We start from the raw sequence: 20176 nt of genomic DNA, 5'->3' as shown, positions 1-20176 counted from the left end.
CACACCCGCGCGTGCACACACACACACACACACACACACACACACATAACCCCTCTCCTGTGAATGTGTGTTGTTGCATCTCAACTTGTTTTTCACTGGTTTTCTTCAGCAGTACCGCTTTTTTTTTTGTCTGTACAACTGTATTTATATAAGCATTCAGTGTGCCTGAAGGTTTGTTTGTGCTATATATGATGTGATTTTGTTGCATGTCTTTTAATGTTCATCTCTCATCTCATCCAGTGAAAGCATCATAATGAATTTTTCCAGCCCCTTTTGTGTGGGTGTGTTGTTGTTACTTGTCCAGTTTATTGTTTCTGGGATTTACTAAACTCCAGATGGCTATTTCTGGATCCTCCTCTGCTGTTGTCCTGAAAACATCACGTAAAGAAAACAAAGTTCCTACACTTTTTTCTACTTTTTATATTTAATGCCTTGACACAGCAGGCCTTTAAGTGTGAGGTGCGGTCTTGTTTTTTCATGTTCTTTGACTTTTTGAGTTTTATTACTTATCCATTTTTTTAACCTATTGAGCAAAAGTGCCAATTGGCTTTGAGATCTCTTTTATGCAGGATGGTTCTCAGAATTGCACAAACTCTGAGGCTGGTTGTGCTTTGCATGAATCCATAGATCATGTGTTGGAAGCCTGGTTCCAGGAGGGTTGTGGAAGTGTAGCTGCGCTTGTTGTCTTGAGGACTGTGGTTCTGCCTTTTGTCTCAGTCAGCAGCACCCCAGAGACGTGTTACAAGTTACACCAGTGAATTTGGGAGGAACCGCTGATCCCAGCAGGCATGGTTATTTAACACTGCCGCCGCTCTTAAAGACATACTTCACACAAAAACTGTATTCTTGTCTTTGTTTGTTTTTAGCTCAAATCAAAGAGTTTATAGATAGTTGAGCAGACAAGAATACGTGGACTATACTGTATGATGAGAGTTTATATACTGACATATTTTGGGCGCTTTTGCTGTTGTAGCTGTTGTTAGCCTTAAGTCACCATGAGCATCAAGCTAAATGTTAGTGGCTGGCTCTCTCTGCATTCTGGACTTACAAATAAGTGATGCAGGGGAGAAAACAACCTTTTCTTAGCTCAAGAAATTTGGTTATTTGTGTGCACCTGACAGTTACTTTGGGCTTGCAGAGTATTGGCACTTATTGGGTGATGTATTGTTGGAACCTGATTATACAGATAATACTCTGAACAGACATCGCCATATAAGCAGCATTTTCGGACAGTCTCTTCCTGAATGAGGTCATTGTCAGAGTCAGCTATGGTCAGATAAGACTCAAAGTATTCTGATCTTAATCGCATCATTTAAGTACACTGTGGACATGTATACATCAACTATCAGGACCGATTACAGTTGGTGGTGGAGCACCACATCAGACAATTACATAATTCAGTGGCGGTGTCCAGATTTCCACCAGTAGAGGGCAGTAACAGATATTTATGAATCAATACGTAGAATTTTTCAAGAAGTCTACAAAGTTAAGGCTTGGACCTGATCAACATGACTACATGACCATTATATTGGTTTCAGCAGGCTCAAAAAGTGGTTTGGGGCTTAGTTAGCTATCAAGATTTGTTTGTGCCAATCCAGATACTGCAAATAGTCTGTTAATTCACCATGCAACGACGTTGTTGAATCGCCGACTTGGTGTGCCTCTAGCAAACATTAGTGGTATGTATTTTAACCAGTATATGCAGGTACAGTATGTCACTGTATCTGTCTTCTGTCTCTGTCAGTCTCCATATTCTATAATAACAGACCAGCACTGCATTGTCACATGTTCCATTGGCTGTCTGACTCTAGAGGGTGTGTGTGTGTGTGTGTGTGTGTGTGTGTGTGTGTGTGTGTGTGTGTGTGTGTGTGTGTGTACAGGGTGGGAAGCTACTGTTTCTGGTGGTTTTTGGAAAAGTTTTATATGACCTCGTTTTTTGGGGTTTTTTTTTTTCTGTTTTTCCTCCCAGTCTATGCTAAGAATTTGTTTTCCTCTTAACACGGTTTACTCTTTGAGCAATTCTTCCTCAACATCTCTGCTCTATCTAGCTATCTCTTTATTGCCCTTATTTTCTACAATTTTTCCCCATGTCCCTCTTTAGTTTTTTTTTTTTTTGCTTTCATGGTAATATCACTATTTTTGAATTTAGGTCTCAAGATATATCAAAACGTTGAACCTAACCTTCCCTTTAGGCACTGACAGTTAAATGTTTTTCTTTTTTTAATATACCATAGATTGTGTATTGGAAGGCTTGTAGTTCACTGAATGTGGATGGAAAACACAGCTGGACATCTGAAAGTAAGATTTTAAAGCTGTTGTGTGGTGTTGGCAAATGTCGCTTGCTCATTGCATTGGTCAAGTGACCTCTTGAGGTCTTCGCAGTGAATTTGCTCATTAAAGGTCAAAGTTGGAGTTTTACATCCTTTCCAAGGTCAGGCTGAAAGGTTTGCTGTATAAAGTTTGTAACTGTTGCATTGGAAATCCTGACATTTTCCTTCCACCAGGCAGAGTTGTTTGATAAGACGTCCTCATTTAATTTTACTCTTCAATTACTGAGTGTTCTCTGCAGCTTAAAAACTCCAAGAATGTAAATGAAAATAATCCTGTGTAAATAAAAATTGTTCAACGCCGCACTGAATTCTGATGTCGAAAGATGATAAAATACACCCTCAAAGAGTTTTTTTTACACCTGTAGCCTGGTGACAGCGTGTTATTTAGCTCACCTTTTTGCACCGAACAAAAAAAGTTCTTTTAATTTTCAACATGAGGCATATCCAGATCAACTGTGCTGGCTCCTTGCACCAGCCAGTCGAGCTAGCTATGCTCAAGATTCACGCATTTCATTTGGAAAGGTGGTCAGTAGTCCCTGGAGAAACCTCTGACGTGGTTCTAAACTGGCATGGCCGTCCTACCCCCCAAATCCAGGAATAAACTGTCCGGTCACTAAAAATGTATTCATATTAAAATTATTATAATAAGGTTTTCTGTAAAGAACATTTGAAGCTCAAAACATTACTCCAACAATCTGTGCTTTTGATAAACTAAACTTGAATGAGACAAACAGCCACAGATTGTGTCGCAGGACCAACACATAGAGACAGACCACCATTCACACATGCAGTCACACCTACAGTCAATTTAGAGTATCAATCAGCCTCGTCCCCTCTTGATGTCTTTGGACTGTTGGAGGAAGCTGGAGTACCAGAGAGAACCCACACAGGAACAGGGAGAACATGAAGACTCCACACTGAAAGATCTTGTGCCCGAGCCGGGACTCGAACCCAGAACCTTAGAACCCAGTGGTTAGCGACAGTGCGAACCACTGCACCACCATGCTGCCCTAATGTATTGTATTAATTGAAAATGATAACAAACAATAGCGATGCAGTCTAATGTATCATATTTAACATGACCAGCATAGCTGGAGGGAATGTGAGCAGTTACTGAACCATAAGTGTGTTAAGTTGCTTTTTAGCTCAAATCATAATGGTATTATATTACTGAACATATGGCTGGATAAACACGGTCTGCTTGAGAGTTTGTAAACAGATATTTTTTTAACAGTTTTGCTGTTGCAAGAGATTTACCGTTGTTAGTGGTCAATCCCCATTAGCTTCAAGCTAAATGTATGTGGCTTGCTCTTTCTGCATTCTGGAGTCACACAGAAGTGATGCAGGAGGGGAAAACTTCTTTGTGACCTCATGACACCTACTTGTGGGTACTTTGAAAGACCAAATATAATTTTCGGGTGTATTGCTTTCAGATTTCAAACAGCTCTGTAACCAGGTCTTGTCAGCTATTTTTAATCACTGTTCCTCAGTTTATTCAGTTTTCTGTCTGTACTCCACCAAAGATGATTAGCTGGAGAGGAACTCCCTATGTGTAACAGGCACATTTTTTTTATTTTTATTTATTTTTTAACCAGTTTTCTTAATGTGAGTAGCAAAAAAGCTCTGTTATGTTTGTCTGTTCTGGAGCATCTTTTGAGTTGTAATTTCATTGCTAGCTTCTGCATTCATTTTTTTTGTTGTTTTGTTATGGGTTTTTTTTTTTTTTTTTTTGGGTGTAGTGAGTCATCTGTGGTTCAGTCAATGGGTTTTGTTATTTAAAGTGCGTTCCAGCGGTTGACAGCTTGGCAGCCCATATGGCTCCACCACAGCTCTGTAGGTCAGAGGACTACCACGCAGGAAAATTATCTTTCAATGTTTACCAGACTATCAAATTTACTAGCTCGCTGCTCATGTTTAAACAGAATATATCACTTTTTAGAAAAAAACCTAACAAAACAGGAGTTAACCCTGATTGAATTGAAGCCATCTATTTGGTCCGGCTCACTCTGAAACTGGATGATTTTTACTGATTCATTAAAGAATAGTTGACAAACACGGTCATAAACACATTTCCATATTGATGTAGTGGTGTGTAGGTCATGCAGTTTAGCATGCAGTTGCTTTTCTCATGGAGCTCAGCTAAACAATGGATAATGTGATTACAAAAAGAAGCTAATAGGCTGAGCAGAGTGAACTAAATAGCAGCCTTTTGCTGTCTCCATAACCCTCAGTCTGAGCAGAGAAATGCCCGCTCACACCTGTGGTGTTTTTTTTTTTTTTCCTGTGATGTAAACAACTTTAATCTACATTCACTCCCTGGATCACATGACCCTGCAGTAGACATGGGGATCACATGACCCTGCAGTAGACATGGGTATTTATCGGCTAAACGAGATCATTTCTTGCTTGTTATCGGCACGTTCTATTACTGACACCCATGATGAGTTTTGCGATCAATAATGTACACGGAGGAATGAGAGATTGGTGCCTCTGCTGATAACTTCCACAATTTTTTTGTAGTCTCAGTCACAAATTCATCCCGTCTGTGTTCAAGCATCCTCGCTCTAGTGTAGTTCAGTTCATGGGTTTGAAAAACAGACAGTAGCTACAAATGCAACAGACACAGCTGCTGTCCTTCATGGTATTTTTATTGCTGCTACAATACTGCACTCTGTGCTGTTTTGATAGCACTGATCACTTCTTTTTAGTACAATTACTGAGTTTATGTTGTCGAACATGACAGACCATGACAATAAAAAAAAGGCATCTCCTTGTCGTTTCACAATGGGAACAGGATCAGTCTGCTTTTACGAGCAGGTTTAATCGGCTCCCAAAAACCTGCATATACATGTGTGCAAATGATACAAAAGTATAGGTGCTGGAAGACAGGAAAAATAAGCCTTTTTCACTGGGCTAAAAAGGGGACAATTTTATTACCTTCTGGTGGCGTACTCAATGTCCATCCATCCAATTTAGAGTATCCAATTAACCCAGTCCCCTCTTGCATGTCTTTGGACAGTGGGAGGAAGAACTCACACAGGCACAGGGAGAACATGAACACTCCACATAGAAAGAACCCGTGCTTGAGCCAGGGCTTTAATCTGGAACCTTCTTGCTGTGAGGCGACAGTGCTAACCACTGCATCACCGTGCCACCTGCACACTCAGGGTATTATATGGAATTAAGACACATCTGTTATTGGAAACCATGTGTGAGAAGATACTTAAGTTAGTGGTGTGGCCTTACTTGGTCCACCTCTTGCGTATGGATTTCCAGGAAGATTTGCACAGATATTCATGGTCCCCAGAGATCAGTCCTGAACACTGGCAATTCTCTGACCTTGACACAAACCTCAGTTGTTGTTCATCTTGCTTGCATGGTGTTTTTTTTAATCCACTGTACACATTTGAGTATAACATATATATGTGTGTGAAAGAAAATCAATTTCCTTTGTACCGTATAACCTGATCATGCTACTATTGACAGACACCACTAACTTCTTAGCTTCATTCAGTGTACCTTTATACTTCATTGGACAAACAAGAGCATTGAAGCAAGGAAGTCTTGTTGGTCATCCACGCGTTCAGCATGGTTACACTGGCCAGAAATTGTTTACACGTGTTCTTATGAATAAAATGCATTCAGTGTGGGTTCAGATGGATGTCGTACAGGAACCATCTGTTGGTCGTATGACTTTTGTGTCACACTCTTTCTTGCACTGATACACGCACACAACCTGGGCTGATGATAGTGTTTTAGTGCACCAGTGGTTTCTAGAAAGTGGGAGCGATTTGGACACATTGACCCCCCCCCCCCCCCAACACACACAGATACACACACACACACACACACACACACACACACACAAAACCTTAGCAGAATGGTGTTCTCATCAAACACAAACAGCTTTGTGTTTGATGAGAGAGAGAGGAAGGGAGAGAGTGTTTGAGGGCGTGTTTGTGTGTGTGTGTGTGTGTGTCTGTGTTTGCGTGTGCGTGTGTGGGGCGAAGACATGAACTCGGGAGTTGTCAAAGACAGGGAGAGCGAGAGAGAGTCCAGAGAAGAGCGGTCGACATGCCAAAGTGGATGAAATTTAAACTGTTCAAAGAGAGCAGCAGAGTGAGTACAAACTGCTGGACTACATGCTGTACACTCACTGTGTACTCTATACACAGGTTTATACTCTTTGTAGATGAAGCGCTTTCTGTTTAGCTCTGGTGTTTTTCTGTTACATGCAACTCTGGATTAATTCTGCCTTGATGAATTTTACTACAGTGGAAGCAACATAAAATCAAAGGTGATGATGAATGATTGGAAACTTTTTTATAGTAATCAGTGAAAGTGTCAAATCTGTAGTTGTTGTTGTTTTTTTAGACTAATCATTTTTCACCAGCTGGTTAAAAAACAACAACAACAACAACAACAAAACAACTATATCACTTTGAATCAGTCGTTTTGCTATGCTCCCAATCCCTATACTCTATGATCTAAGTAGCTATGTGTTGTTTTCTTAGTGTTTTATCACAGCTGTGACGTTTTGAATGAACTTTGCAGACAAATGTCCAGTTAGATATACGACACTAAACAGATATTATTTGTCTCTAATTTCCTTCAGCCTTTATGTGTGCATAAGGCTGTCGTCATGAAGACTGTGAGGAGAGCAAGTCTGTTCGCTGCTGTCTGTTATCTGTTATGAGCTTCTTGGGTTTGAGTTACTTGTTTGTTCGAAACCTGAGAGAACAGTTTTGAGGTTTAATCGTTGACAGTTGAGCTTCGGTCACTGATTCACATGCTAATGCAGATCATATGTTATGTTGACTTTCACTTAGTGTGCTGTAAACTGGACTGCAAGAGGGAGGCGGTGTATGTGTGTGAAGGGGGAGATTAATGGTTAAACAGGGTGTGTGTTTGTGTGTGTCTGTATGTGCGCGCGCACGGCTGGCAGGACAGACAGACAGACAGACAGACAGGAAACGGGCCATTAGCTGCCACAGAGAGACAGGCTAAAGGAAACATAAGCGTCCAGACAGCTGAAGTGAAGATTGATTCAGATTACAGACAACCAAGTTAAATATTGCTCATGGAATACACCACACTTCAACGGCGTCAATAACTATAATAACCCAACCCAATAATTTGCCTTTACAGTCACAACTGAGCCTCATATAATCATACTGAGGCTCTGCTCTCAGTATATATTTGTAGCTGTGTGTGTCTGTGCTAGTTAAAGAGTTAGGGGGAAATGCTGCAACTTTAGTTTTTTTTAGAAAAAAAAAGTCAGCCAGTTTTCATTGTGGTTTTTAGTATAATTTTCACGAGTTGCTTGCCCAATTTGCTCACAAACCTTATTATTTACACCAGTCAACCATCACGGTGACAAAAGTAACTGTCAGTGCAGCACAAGCTGAAGACACTGAGGATGCAAATGAGGGAGAAAAGCAATGATGAAACAGAGATGGGCCATGATAACAGAGTGATAGAGGAGATTTAAACTGTATACCTGTAGGGAAATAAAACAGCATTTAAGAGGATTTGCTGTCATGAAGGACCCAATAAAGCGTGAATTCATGCTTCAAAGCTGGTGCCACATGTCACTTAAGAAAGATGTAGTTCAAAATTATTCCGTTACATTAACATTGGGCTTAGACTAATAAACTCAATGTCAACTCAGAGTCCACATGCGCCTGACCTTAATATGACATCACAGTTTACACTCAACCCAACCAACAGCAACTAAGTTAGTTCAAATTATGACAAGGCAGGTATTCCACCATTATTTTGATCTATTTAATGCATTTCCCCATCTGAGGAATTGCAAGTTAACAAAGTAATTTCCCTGCAGGAATCTATGAAGTTTTTTTTTGTTGCTGGTTAACGGTTGCTCAAGTTGCTTATATATGGATAAATGGTTGACTTGCCTCATAGGAACCATCTCCTCTGAGGCTACCAGTACATGTCTGACAGAGCTAGCAATAGTGTAAGCCAAGATCGGTAGGAAAGGTAGAGCTGTGTACTGACCAATGTCCAGTCACTACTGCATTGTCCCTATCACTATTACCACTGTCCGTCAGTATCTAGTCCATTTATTTCACATTCAGTAGTACTCAAATAACAAAAACTGATTATAATCATAGTTTCAACTAAAGGCTGAACTGATGACACAATATGGAAGAGAATAGCTGGTCAAAAACCACACACTGTACAAACAGTCTGAGGCTGAGGGTAACAACCTGGGTGATCTCCTCAAAAATGTTTAGACAGGTCAAGTAGGCCGTTGTTGACATCAGCTGAGTAATGATAAGCTGATAAGCCAATGTTCCCGTCCCTTTGACACTTTAGTTTGAGTCTTCTCTCTCCTTCTCTCTCATTCATGAAGCCTCTCAGGCCTTTTGTTGGCTGAACTCTTCCACTCAGGCATCAATCAATTAAGGAGTTCAACTTAGAAAGTAAGCTTGTTCTATCAGCTCTAGATGGTATGAAACTGTGGTCATAAATACAAAATATATTAGCTTCCAGGGTGCCCCATGGAGAACTTTTATGTCTCCACCAAAATCAAATTTACAATCTTGATGTCAGCGGTGCTAGCCTAGCCACTTCCCAACAGTGCAGATTAATATCTGGGTGGTGGCCATCAGTGGAGGTAGAGGGGGTTGAGAGCAGCAGGTTGACCCTTTCAGAGGGTACAGAAACTAAGAAAGTTTTGGGGAATCTGCATTTCGGGCCTCTCGTGGGCAGACAGCAGAATATTAGCTCAAGTTGACAAAGCTAGAATGCTAGTAAAGCATTGCCGAATAATGTAATCAAGCAACATTATCATTCTACTGGTATCATTTGTGTCCTGTTGAATTTAAGTCCTGTTTTTACTTTTTAGCTCAGTTTCATCACCTTGTGAAAACAGTCTGGCTCTTTAGCCACTTGATCTTTGATTTTCCAGGCTAGTGGGTGGCTGACCACATTGATGCTAGCCAGCTAGTGTACTTATTTCTTTACTGAAAAACACTGCTTGCTGCTAGGAGCCTGGTTGATGAGACTAGGGAGCTGAAGCATCTCAAAACCAAGAATTTTCACACAAAAAAAACACCTTGTTTAATTGACTGTTATTTTCAGCTTTCCATGAAGTCATTGAGACTCTGTGGATCAAGTTGCTTCTAAACTGTTCACTTTCTTTGCTTCTGCTGTTATTCTAACCACACTACAATATGTTTCACCCGTGTAGACTGTGGCTCAGACAGTGTGGTCCAGACATAATATGTAACAACTTCCCAGACAGGCTTCATTTTTTTCCTCTCAAGAATTTTTTACTACTTGGGAGCTATGTACCAATACATTATCCAAAAGTAACACATGTCTCAGTGGTAAGTTGCTGCCCATGTTTTCCATGCATGCAGTCAAACACCAAACACTGGGTAGAAGTATCACTGTTCAATTCTGGTACACACACACACATTACACTGCTGCATCAGATGAATAGTCATGGTTGAACATCCCAGTGTTGCTGTAAATAACATTGTATCATTAAAGTTATGCTCTAGTAGGCTTTAATAAATGGAAAGACACCTAAATAGCTTTTTCCATGGGGGGCAGAAGTGTTGAGTCATGCTGTGAGATGCAGCGAGCAGTTGAGCCATGTTGGCACAGTGGGTGTGTTTTTTCCACTGCAGGAAAGGTTTAGTTGTGTGCTTGTGTTAAAGATGTACTGGTCAAAAACAACACTGAATCTCTGGCACCTGAGGCCCATTTTATCTGATCTTTACATAGAAGACAACTGCTACTGATGAGGCAGGCTTACTAACTTAGGGACAAGCAAGCCTCTGGCCCTATTAAACACTACACCACATGGTTTGAAGCGCAAGTGCATCTGGTACTTGTTCAAGACCTTTGGATTCATGAAATTATGTATGATTTGAGTTCAAAGTGAGGTGCAAAGTCCAAAGACATTGTAATTCCTCTCAAAGTTATTCATGTGTTTTTGACATGAGACTGGTCTGTGTAATCAGCTGTTATTTTTGTATATTACTGTTGATAACACTCTCATCAATCCGACATCTGACACAACATGCAAAGTTACAGTCATCAGTCAGTTAGATACTGCAGTTCCAGGCAATTTGGCAACTTCATTGGACTGTTGTCCCAGTGTACAAGAACTGGGGTACAGCTGTCTTATTGATTGAAACATGTACACATCCATTAATGGTAGGTGGTGGTGTGCCCCCTTATAGCAGGTGGCAATCAGGCTTCCTTCTGCCTGTCCTTATTTGGCCTCACTTCCTCCATGGTGACGCCATCCTTGGCTCTCAATCAACCCCCAACTGCATTAACTAGGTGTGTTATTCTGACTTTGTAAAATTTGTTTTGTGGTGCACTGACATGTATTTTAACAGTAGTTCAGTTCAAGTCAGGCGAGCCCAAGTAATGTTAATTTATATGACTAGATTTAATGTTAATTTATATTACTTAGAGAGAGAGAGAGAGAGAGAGAGAGAGAGAGAGAGAGAGAGAGAGAAGCTCCAGCCACATTTCTTTCCATAAAAACAAAGTTTACAACTTGTATTTCTTAGGTCAATGCATAACTTCCCTCCACCCAGTCACTTCATTTACTACTGAAAAGTGGTTGCTTTTTTATTTTTGTTATTTTTCACAGATTCCATCCAGAGTGACTTGGATGGCAAACTGTGTCTTTTACACATTTGCACAGTGGGCCATGTGTTGACAAGCAACCACTGACCTTTCCAATTATTTTTTCTCATATATATATATATATATATATGTATGTGTGTGTGTGTGTGTGTGTGTGTGTGTGTATATATATGTATATATGTATGTATATATATATGTATATATATATGTATATATATATGTATATATATGTATGTATATATATATGTGTATATATGTATGTATATATATGTATGTATGTATATGTATGTATGTGTATGTATATATATATATATATATATATATATATATATATATATATATATATACACACACACATACATACATATGTATGTATAATTTGTCCAAAATTTCGAATTTAATTACATTTGTTTCAGAAGTATAACTAGTCTCCTGGGACCTTTTAAACAGCTTGGGTGGATCGATTCATGGGTGGGGCAAAAATGCCCTCTTTGATATTATGTGTTAACTGGGCAAGAACATCAGTTAATGTCAACAGGCTCCAGAGTGGAAGGAGGTGAAGAGTGTTCACTCTGCTCAAACACTTTCTCCTCTGCTGTGGCATATAACCTCACAAGCTGGCGCAGACATGTTTTTCTGTGCACAGAAAGGGGTCATATGACAAAGGACAACAAAGCACAGGACACACCCACAAAGACAGGCACATAAGTTAAGAGTGGAAGGTGAAGAGGTGAAAGCTCTGTCTCTGACTTCCTTGTGAAAAGCTATTGCCTGGACAAATTGGTGATGTCCATCTGTTGTCATCTTTGGATACCCAAACAATTAGCATGACTGAGGATGAGTAAACTTTATCGGCTCAGTATAATTTAGTGCAACATCGATTTTGTTTGTTCAACTGCAGGACATGACAAATACTGACAAGTACTGTAGGTGTATTCATTTAAAGAAACACTTAACCCCAACTTAACCTTCAAGTACACACAAATAGGTGTATTGAGCATCACTTCTTTATGACTGGCCTCGTATTTGACTTGAAGCCAATGGTGAGTTATGGTTAATAAGAGCACCAAAACAGCAGCAAAATTGCTCAAAAATGTCCATTTACAAACTATGAAGTGCACCATTCAGTGTAATCCGCTTCTTCATTATCCAGCTGTATGCTCAGGAATCCACCGACACTTTGATTTGAGTTAAAACCAATCAACAACATTTCCTTGCCAAGCACAACCTACAAGGGTGACCAGTTAGATGGACCTGGTCGCGCCTGTCTGAGCGTGTTAACGCTGAACTGGGTGTTATCGTTTGTTTTGAGATCAGATCGAAGTGTTGGTGTATTACGGAGCGTACGGTCTGATACTGACGACATGGATGATTTACTTGAGAATATGTAAACAGATGTTTGTTTGGGAGTTTGGCTGCTTTGGCAGATAATCACCATGAGTTTCATTTTAATGTACATGGCTGGCTCTTTCTGCATTCTGGAGTCACAAAGAAGTAATGCAAGAGAGAGAAAAAAAGGACTTTGTGAGCTCAGCATACTAAGTGAGAACTTGTGTGACATATGATTGTAAATCAGTCTCTCTTTGTTTTCATGAGTGTTTTTGTCTATCCTCAGCTTAAATATTTTCATCGTTGCCAAAGTGGGTTGAATAGCTGTACCAAATGTAATTGTTCTGGGTCACTTAGGTTGTCTACCCATGTCACCTCGTAGATTTTGGGACAGAAGACCCCCCCGTGGCTTTTAAACTGGGTGGGTATCAACCTGGCCCTGGAAACTGGGGCTTCATTTTCAGTTAAACCTACTGAGTATCAGTTTATTCCATAATTGTCTGGAATATTCTCAGATAACTTTACAGCTCCTTGGAATAACTTCAGCTCTTTTATGATACAACAGTCAGATAAATCTATCCAAACACTGAATTTCGGAACACTGTTTTGCTGGGAGGTCTCATGTATTCAGCATTTATTTTTATCGCAAAATGTGTCTCATAATATGCATTGCCAAATTATGTGTGATGAGGGGAAATTGTTGCATTAAGGTCGAATTTAACAGGATTATTTGGGAGCTGTTCTAACACCTTCTTCCTCTCTCTTTTTGATGTCGCCCACTCTTGCCTCTGAATATTACCGAAATTGGAAGTGCAATCTCTCAATAGTAACAAATGAAAAAAAAATACATCCAGGTAGTTTTTAGATACTCCTGCTGGACAGGCAGAGACAAATGACACATGGCATAGAGTGTAAGAAATTAAGTTCTCCACTGCATCGCTACCTTCAGCAGCTGTTAAATCAAGAGTTTGTTTGAATCCAGAGATTCCTACATCATATGTCGCCTGCTCTGCACTGCTTTCATAAAATAAGAGCTACCCAAAATTTGCCCCAATGAAGGAAATAAAACCGTTATGAGTGTGCAGAGTTAGGTAACAGCCCGTAATCCCTGGCGTAACTCTTCCTTGAACCTGAGCAGAGGTCAAGTCAACCAGAATAAGTCCAAACACCTGCGTGGGCGTGTCCATGTTGTTAGGTATATAGTCACCTCCACCTGTGCAGTAACAGGGGTCTCTGTTGCTAGGAGACCTTAAGCCTAGCAAAGAGAGCCTGCTTACCCGCATACACACATTAACACACATGCAGACTTCTCGACATTTTACAAGATGGTGTGACACAATAGCAAAGCAGCAAATGACATACAAGTGTCATTGTGGAGCCATTAGAAATCAATTTGTCTGCAATTTTCTGTCTGTGCTGTTGTACATTTTGAAGCAGTTTATCCAAGTCTCAGTGTTCAGGCTTTTCCAGCTCACTGTGACTGTGTTGCTGGTGAGCTAGAGGTCATTAAGATGTCAGCTCTCCAGTATCAAAGGTAACAATGTAATACTATAGTTTTGCTGTGGTAAAATGTCTGCCTTGTTGGATACACACCATCCAGCCATCAACTGGCAGCTACTTCCATTGTACAAAAGTGTCCTTAATAGTCCAATACAGGAATCTTACAGGCTTTATTTATCGTTTATCACATGGACTTACGTTTATGTGTGTGTGTGTGTGTGTGTGTGTGTGTGTGTGTGTGTGTGTGTGTGTGTGTGTGTGTGTGTGTGTGTGTGTGCTCCTGTTCTCAGTTTGTATTTGGACATTCACTGGAAGTTGCTCGTGATGTTACAGCTGAATAGAAGTGAAGGTCAAACTGAAGGCATCAGCTATACCACGGAATGGCTTGTAGTGGGAAGTTCATCACTGTACTTGAAGATCCCCTCCAGTCAAACATGTTGTTCCTCGTGTTGCGACAGTTGAAACTTTGCTGTTTTCACATTCTTTGGTGAAAGTGTAAATGTTCTTTGACCTCAGCGATTTTAGGAGGTACCTTTACTTTTTGACAATACAAACATTTTAGAAACTGATCCTAGTTCAGTATTCAGCGTACAAACATGTAACGTAATGTAGAACTTTGAAGCCTCTAGTGCACAAACATTTAGAATAAAATAAAGGAACAGTTGGTTGATATTACAAATATGTACTTCATATATAAAACATGATTGTTCTTTGACCTTCTCCAGTGACTTATTTTATATTTGTAAAACAATACAATTTTAATTTATATTTTTCCAAGGTTAGGAAATTTGTGAAATGCCTAATACTTGATTTTAAAAATAAGCTGCTGTTTTGTCCACTTGGAAACCTAAAAATGTTTCAGTATGATGAGCATTGAATATAATGGGCATTAACCAATTATAATTAATAACTTGATCAGCTGACAAAACAAAGTGGTGATTTACTCTTCTTTGATTGCTGTGGAATTCTGTAAAATCAAGCGTCAGCATTAGTTCTGTCAGACTGGGAGAACCTTCCATCCAGCGCTGGTCCCCTGTTTCATGGCGCTCATGAAAAATTATCAGGGGACACCTCTGAACAGAGCCATACCGCCAATTTGTACTATAATAAACAAATCAAGCTCATTATCATCTCTGTGTTTCTTGACGTGAACGGACCTGACAGAACTTGTATTTTTGATAATAGTACTTTGAGTGCATTTGTTGTTAGTCTATATATTGTTTTGATACATGCGAGTCAGTCATGTTGGAAATGGCCTCATAATACTGGGAAAGTGCAATAAAATTGCAATATGTTGCAATTATTTTTTGTCCACAATACTAAAATTGATATATTCCAGCCCTTTTTCGATATTGTGGTAAATTATATCATGACCCAAGTATGTTTTGTCAGCTGCATTTAGCGTGTGACCTAACAGTGTGCAACTGTGTTACTTTGCAAACATCGTTATAATGAATAGGAATAGAATTTTTCTCGTCTGAGTTATCAAAATCTATTTTAAAATGTTCCGTAAATTATGTTTTATAATATATTGTGATCAAATTATATCATTTGGTACTTTCAACACTCAGAGGGTTGTGCATTGGCTAAAAAAAGCCCGAAAAATTAGACCAAATCAACATTAGACGTGCTCTTGCACTGGTTTCAGTGTGTTGATGGAGCACAAAGCCTTTTTTCAAAGGAGAAAAAAAAAAAAACGACCAAAGAGAAAACGGCATCTTCTTTAACGCGATTTCAAACCTGATGATGTATAGAATATATGTGCAGTCAAGCAAGCAACAACTAGTGAAATAAGTTCAGCCCTTCATTATCTTCATCCACTTTCAGAAACTCTTATTATTTCGAGACCCAGGTAGGAAGTCCTCCTGTTCAACCAATCGAGAAATTGTTTGCATATGATACATCATTTAGCTTCCAAGAGACTCACTTTGAGCTGGGACCTTATATTGTTTGAAACCATAATATTATCAGGCCTAATCTTCAGAATACACAATTTAGGATTCAGAGTTACCTCTTCACCCATAGAGAGCTTTTTAGAGCCAGTACTTAACGTAAACAGTCTTTAGAGTCCTGATATAGAGATAGTCTCCCCCTGAAAATACACCTTAACACTTAACTGAATCGATTTCTTCCACTAGACTGTCGGTGAATGAGTAGTTCAGTCATTTCTAGGTCAGGAAACAGCTCCAATTTATGCTTGATACTCACAGTGTGTGACACATTGTGTGACCGTAAAAATATACACCACTCTTTTGTCCTTATTAAATTTCTGTGCCAATCACGTTCTTGTGCATGGCCTAATATCTGGTCTCACATCCCATTCAGCTCATTGTCTGTAATCTCTTGGGGTTCTGTGTTTGTAGTAAAACAAGAGAGAAAAGTAAAGTGTACTCATGTTCACGTGGTATCTGCCCATCCAGTTCCTCAACTGCACTCAGTTAAACTCTGCAAACACAAGAAAGCAGCTGCTGGGCTTTTTTTTCCATTTTTAAATCTAAAAGTAAAGTTTATTCACCTCTGGCTGTACCTGGAAATTCTTCAGTCACATGAAGCTCAAGGACATGTTCTGTATGGGAATATTCAGTCTCTTGTGTAAACACAGATGCTAATTGTGACTCTGGGTTGGATAAAGTTCCTCTCTACTGTCAAATTGAATTACTGCTGAATGTTTGAAGCAAAAATGTCTCCTTCAACCATCCTTTTTGGGGGGGGATGTTTGCATCACGCACACCACCAGGATGTCTGCATCACGCACACCACCGGGATGTCTGAACAGTTCTTGGCTCTAAAATATTGATGTCTCTTTGTATTTGCAGCTCTCTGGTGGTTGTGAGTTGACCGTCGTCCTTCAGGACTTCACAGCAGGATGCAGCACAGAAATATCAGTCAGCACTGGTAAGAGGAAGCTCTCTGCCTGCCAACATATTAGTTTTGTGCTCATTCATAGTTTGCATCTGACACACCCAAAGGTAACTTGTGATTAGCATCACCTACTAAAGTTAAAGTTACAGTAATCAACATTTTATATGGGGCGGCACGGTGGTGCTGTGGTCAGCACTGTCGCCTCACAGCAAGAAGGTTGCGGGTTCAAGTCCCGGCTCCAGCACAGGATCTTTCTGTGTGGAGTCTGCATGTTCTCCCTGTTCCTGTGTGGGTTCTCTTTGGTACTCCAGCTTCCTCCCACAGTCCAAAGACATCAAGAGGGGACGAGGCTGATTGATACTCTAAATTGACTGTAGGTGTGACTGTGAGTGTGAATGGTGGTCTGTCTATATGTGTTGGCCCTGGGATGGATTTGCTGCCCATCCAGGGTGAACCCCGTCTCTCACCCGGAGGCTGCTAGGCTCCTGCCCCCCCCCCCCCCGCCCCGCAATCCTTAACAAGATAAGCGGTAGAAAATGGATGAACATTTTGTATAGATCATTTTGATTTTTGATGACCGTTTTTTTTTTCTCACTTGTAGCTTTATTTTGTTTTAGCAAAAACAGCTACTGTTCTGGCTGCACTACCTTGGAGCATTTTAGCAGCCAGAGCATCAACCAAATCTCACTCACTCTACACCTAGTTCCAGATTCTCTGGTTAGAGCTCCCCAAAAGCATCTACTTGTCTTCTTGTCTCCCCAGGCCAGACAGTGGAGCTGCTGGAGAGGCCAAGCGAGCGGCCTGGATGGTGTCTGGTCCGAACCACTGATCGCAGTCCACCCCAGGAGGGTCTCGTTCCCAGTTCTGCACTCTGTGTGTCCCACTCACGCTCCAGTGTGGAGATGGACTGCTTTTTCAGCGCAGGGAAAGGTAGGAAGTACAAATCTGAATTTCTTTTATTATCTGAACTTTTTTTTTTTTTTCCTTTTCAGTTTGAGGCTCAGAGATCAGTGTCTGTGTGTATCAAGCTTCTCAGAATTACTCAAAGGAACATGGCTAAGAATTAACTCAAAAGTAAGAAAAAAAATCTTGGCTTGAAGCTACACATAAGAGTTAGTTATCAAACATTTCATCCCCTCTTTAAATCAAGTGTAGGATGAATCCTTACCTTCAGTCTTACACCCGATTCAGTACTTTTTGCTGTACCTCAGACAGGATTTTGGATGAAATCACAGGCAAGGACCAATCACAGAATGGATTTCCATAAGAATGTTGTTAGATAAATGTCACATCAAATAGTGGAAATTTTATATGGGTAATTAGAGATAATACAAGTTTTCTGCATGTTCTTTTCACCATTTCTTAATTACAAATGTTTAATTTAGAATAATGCTAGCTCAACTCAAACTGTGGGTCTTCTCGCACCCAAGAAACAATTGTCTCGTGGCTTGTAGATCAGTCGTAACCACTCGAAATACCTCTCGAGCTCCCTTAAATTACTGAAATAACTGGGTGAATGATTCTTAGTGACAGGAAATGTAATAACTTGCTTTTTTTACATGCTTTTATAATTTCATGAATTTCTAGCACTAGACTGAAACTGCACTTTGAAACACTTGATAAATATGGCCCCGGAGGTCTCATGACAGAAACTTCTTTCGTCTGAAATGTTTTTTCCCGGTGATGTTTAAGGTTTTTGGTATTACAGAAACATGTGTCTTAACATCATTAAGAAAAAAAAGACCTAAATGCTCCTATTGTAGGGTAGAAATTGATTTTTTACAAATTGACCCTAAAGAAGTGTGGATGTCAGGTCCGCCTGACAATGAAGATGGGAAACATCAGTTTATGATGCTTTGAATTTGAATGTATTAATGAGCATTACTTCTCCTTCAATCTCATGTGGCCCATGCCCACCTACCAGCTTGCTAACTTTGTCATTTGGCTGAACTGACCATGCATTGGATCGAATCGGTTACTTTATCACCTGGACACATATTGACATAACATATAAATGGTGTTAGATTGTATAGTTGTAGTTAAATCAAAGCTGTCAATGATATAGGTGCTGTCCTCTGAATTCTAAACACCGATCCAGACATGGCAGGACAAGATTAAAGAGTCCACCGTCATGTTTAGGATTTCTTAAGATAAGATTCTACCCAAGTTAGAGGTTTAGCATTTGCTTCTGTAAGAGGGAGATGTAATATTTCCTATCATTTAAATTTTAGTTGAGATTGCCAAGCCATTGAGAATCGGGTCTCACACAGGGCTCGTATTCATAAAGCTTCCAAGTGCAAATATTTGATCTTTGTGAAAAAATAATTATAGGAAATTTTGTAGAATCATGACCTTCTTTTTCTAGAATGTCCCTTAATATTCAGATTAGAACCTGGAAAAGATAATAAATCACAAGCATCCTAGCTCTGAAGAGAGCTCAGAGAGAGAAATGTGTTAGGAGCTTGGAGGAGGTCTTTTAAGGGGATCGAGAGGGGCAATACAATATCACCGATAACGAAAGTGATACAACATTATGATGTTAGGCAACCGGCAATGTGTCAGTGCAGTGGTGATTGCTTCAGTCCCATCTAAAGTGCTTCACAGCCTCTGGATCTCCACACCCTGCATAGTCAGAGGAGCCTACCTGGACTTAGTGGACTTCCTGTGTTATGGATGTAATCAATGGGATGCAGATCAGCATCATTGCACTCTCCCAAATGGATGAAAACTGGGCCTTTCTTAGCCGCATGGTACATGAACATCCCGATTATCTGTGTGTGAACTGGCGACTGCATCAGTAAGCGAAGCAAACATCTATTAGCCCACTGAAGTGTGGCTTTTATTTCTAACTTTTCCTTAATTAAAATAATTTATTTTATAATGTTTTACCATGTTTTAGTAGGGACTAGATTCATTGTGCATTTTCTTATTCTTTTTCTTCTTTTGATCTGCCAATCATGTCTTTTAGTGCAACATGTCTAACAACAGGGTCAACCAAGCCTCCTAAGATAAAAGTTAATGGCCCTTCCTTGCTCAGTCACTCTCAGAATAAATCTAAATCACTCCTACACTGGGACTACCAGCTTTAAACGTATATTCTAAGTTAAGCGGTCATTGAGAATATCCTGAGAATTGTTATGTACACAGGCTCAGACGATCTGAATTACTCAGCAATAGTAATAATAATAATAGTACATTTGCTGTTAACTACAGTTAACTGTTTATAACGGGCAGAAATTAATTGGAAATGTATGGGTGTGCCCACTTTTTCTGTCTGTTCTAGCTCTCATTCATGCTGCAGTAAATAAGTTCAGTTTGACTGCCAGGGACCACCAGGGCTGATCCTGTATGGACCTTCAACATGAAAACTTTGGTGGTCCTGCCTGGCAGTGGGCACAGACGCACAAGGTTTAAAAAAAAAAAAAAATACAGCATCAATGAAAAAGGCAAAGTCTGCACACTCACAGCCACAAGACGTTTATTCAACAATACCCTGGATCTTCATCAGGTCAAAATGT

General features: G+C 39.9%; 1 protein-coding gene across 3 annotated transcripts in view; it reads left to right on the top strand.

The window, feature by feature from the left end:
• Nucleotides 1-20176, top strand: part of kalrna (kalirin RhoGEF kinase a) — a 165889-nt gene that overhangs the window by 97477 nt on the left and 48236 nt on the right. For all 3 annotated transcript variants that reach the window (XM_086220764.1, XM_086220763.1, XM_086220765.1), the window contains exons 39-40: nucleotides 16613-16691; nucleotides 17421-17588. In XM_086220764.1, the coding sequence (XP_086076890.1) occupies nucleotides 16613-16691; nucleotides 17421-17588 (247 nt within the window). The remainder of the gene's footprint in view (nucleotides 1-16612; nucleotides 16692-17420; nucleotides 17589-20176) is intronic.

Source organism: Aulostomus chinensis, chromosome 12, assembly GCF_037954235.1.
Source record: "Aulostomus chinensis isolate RoL2024-O1b breed Wild chromosome 12, RoL_Achi_v1.0, whole genome shotgun sequence".
NCBI classification, from domain to species: Eukaryota; Metazoa; Chordata; class Actinopteri; order Syngnathiformes; family Aulostomidae; genus Aulostomus; species Aulostomus chinensis.
The sequence above is the reverse complement of the archived record's forward strand: the minus strand, read 5'-3'. Positions and strand labels throughout refer to the sequence as shown.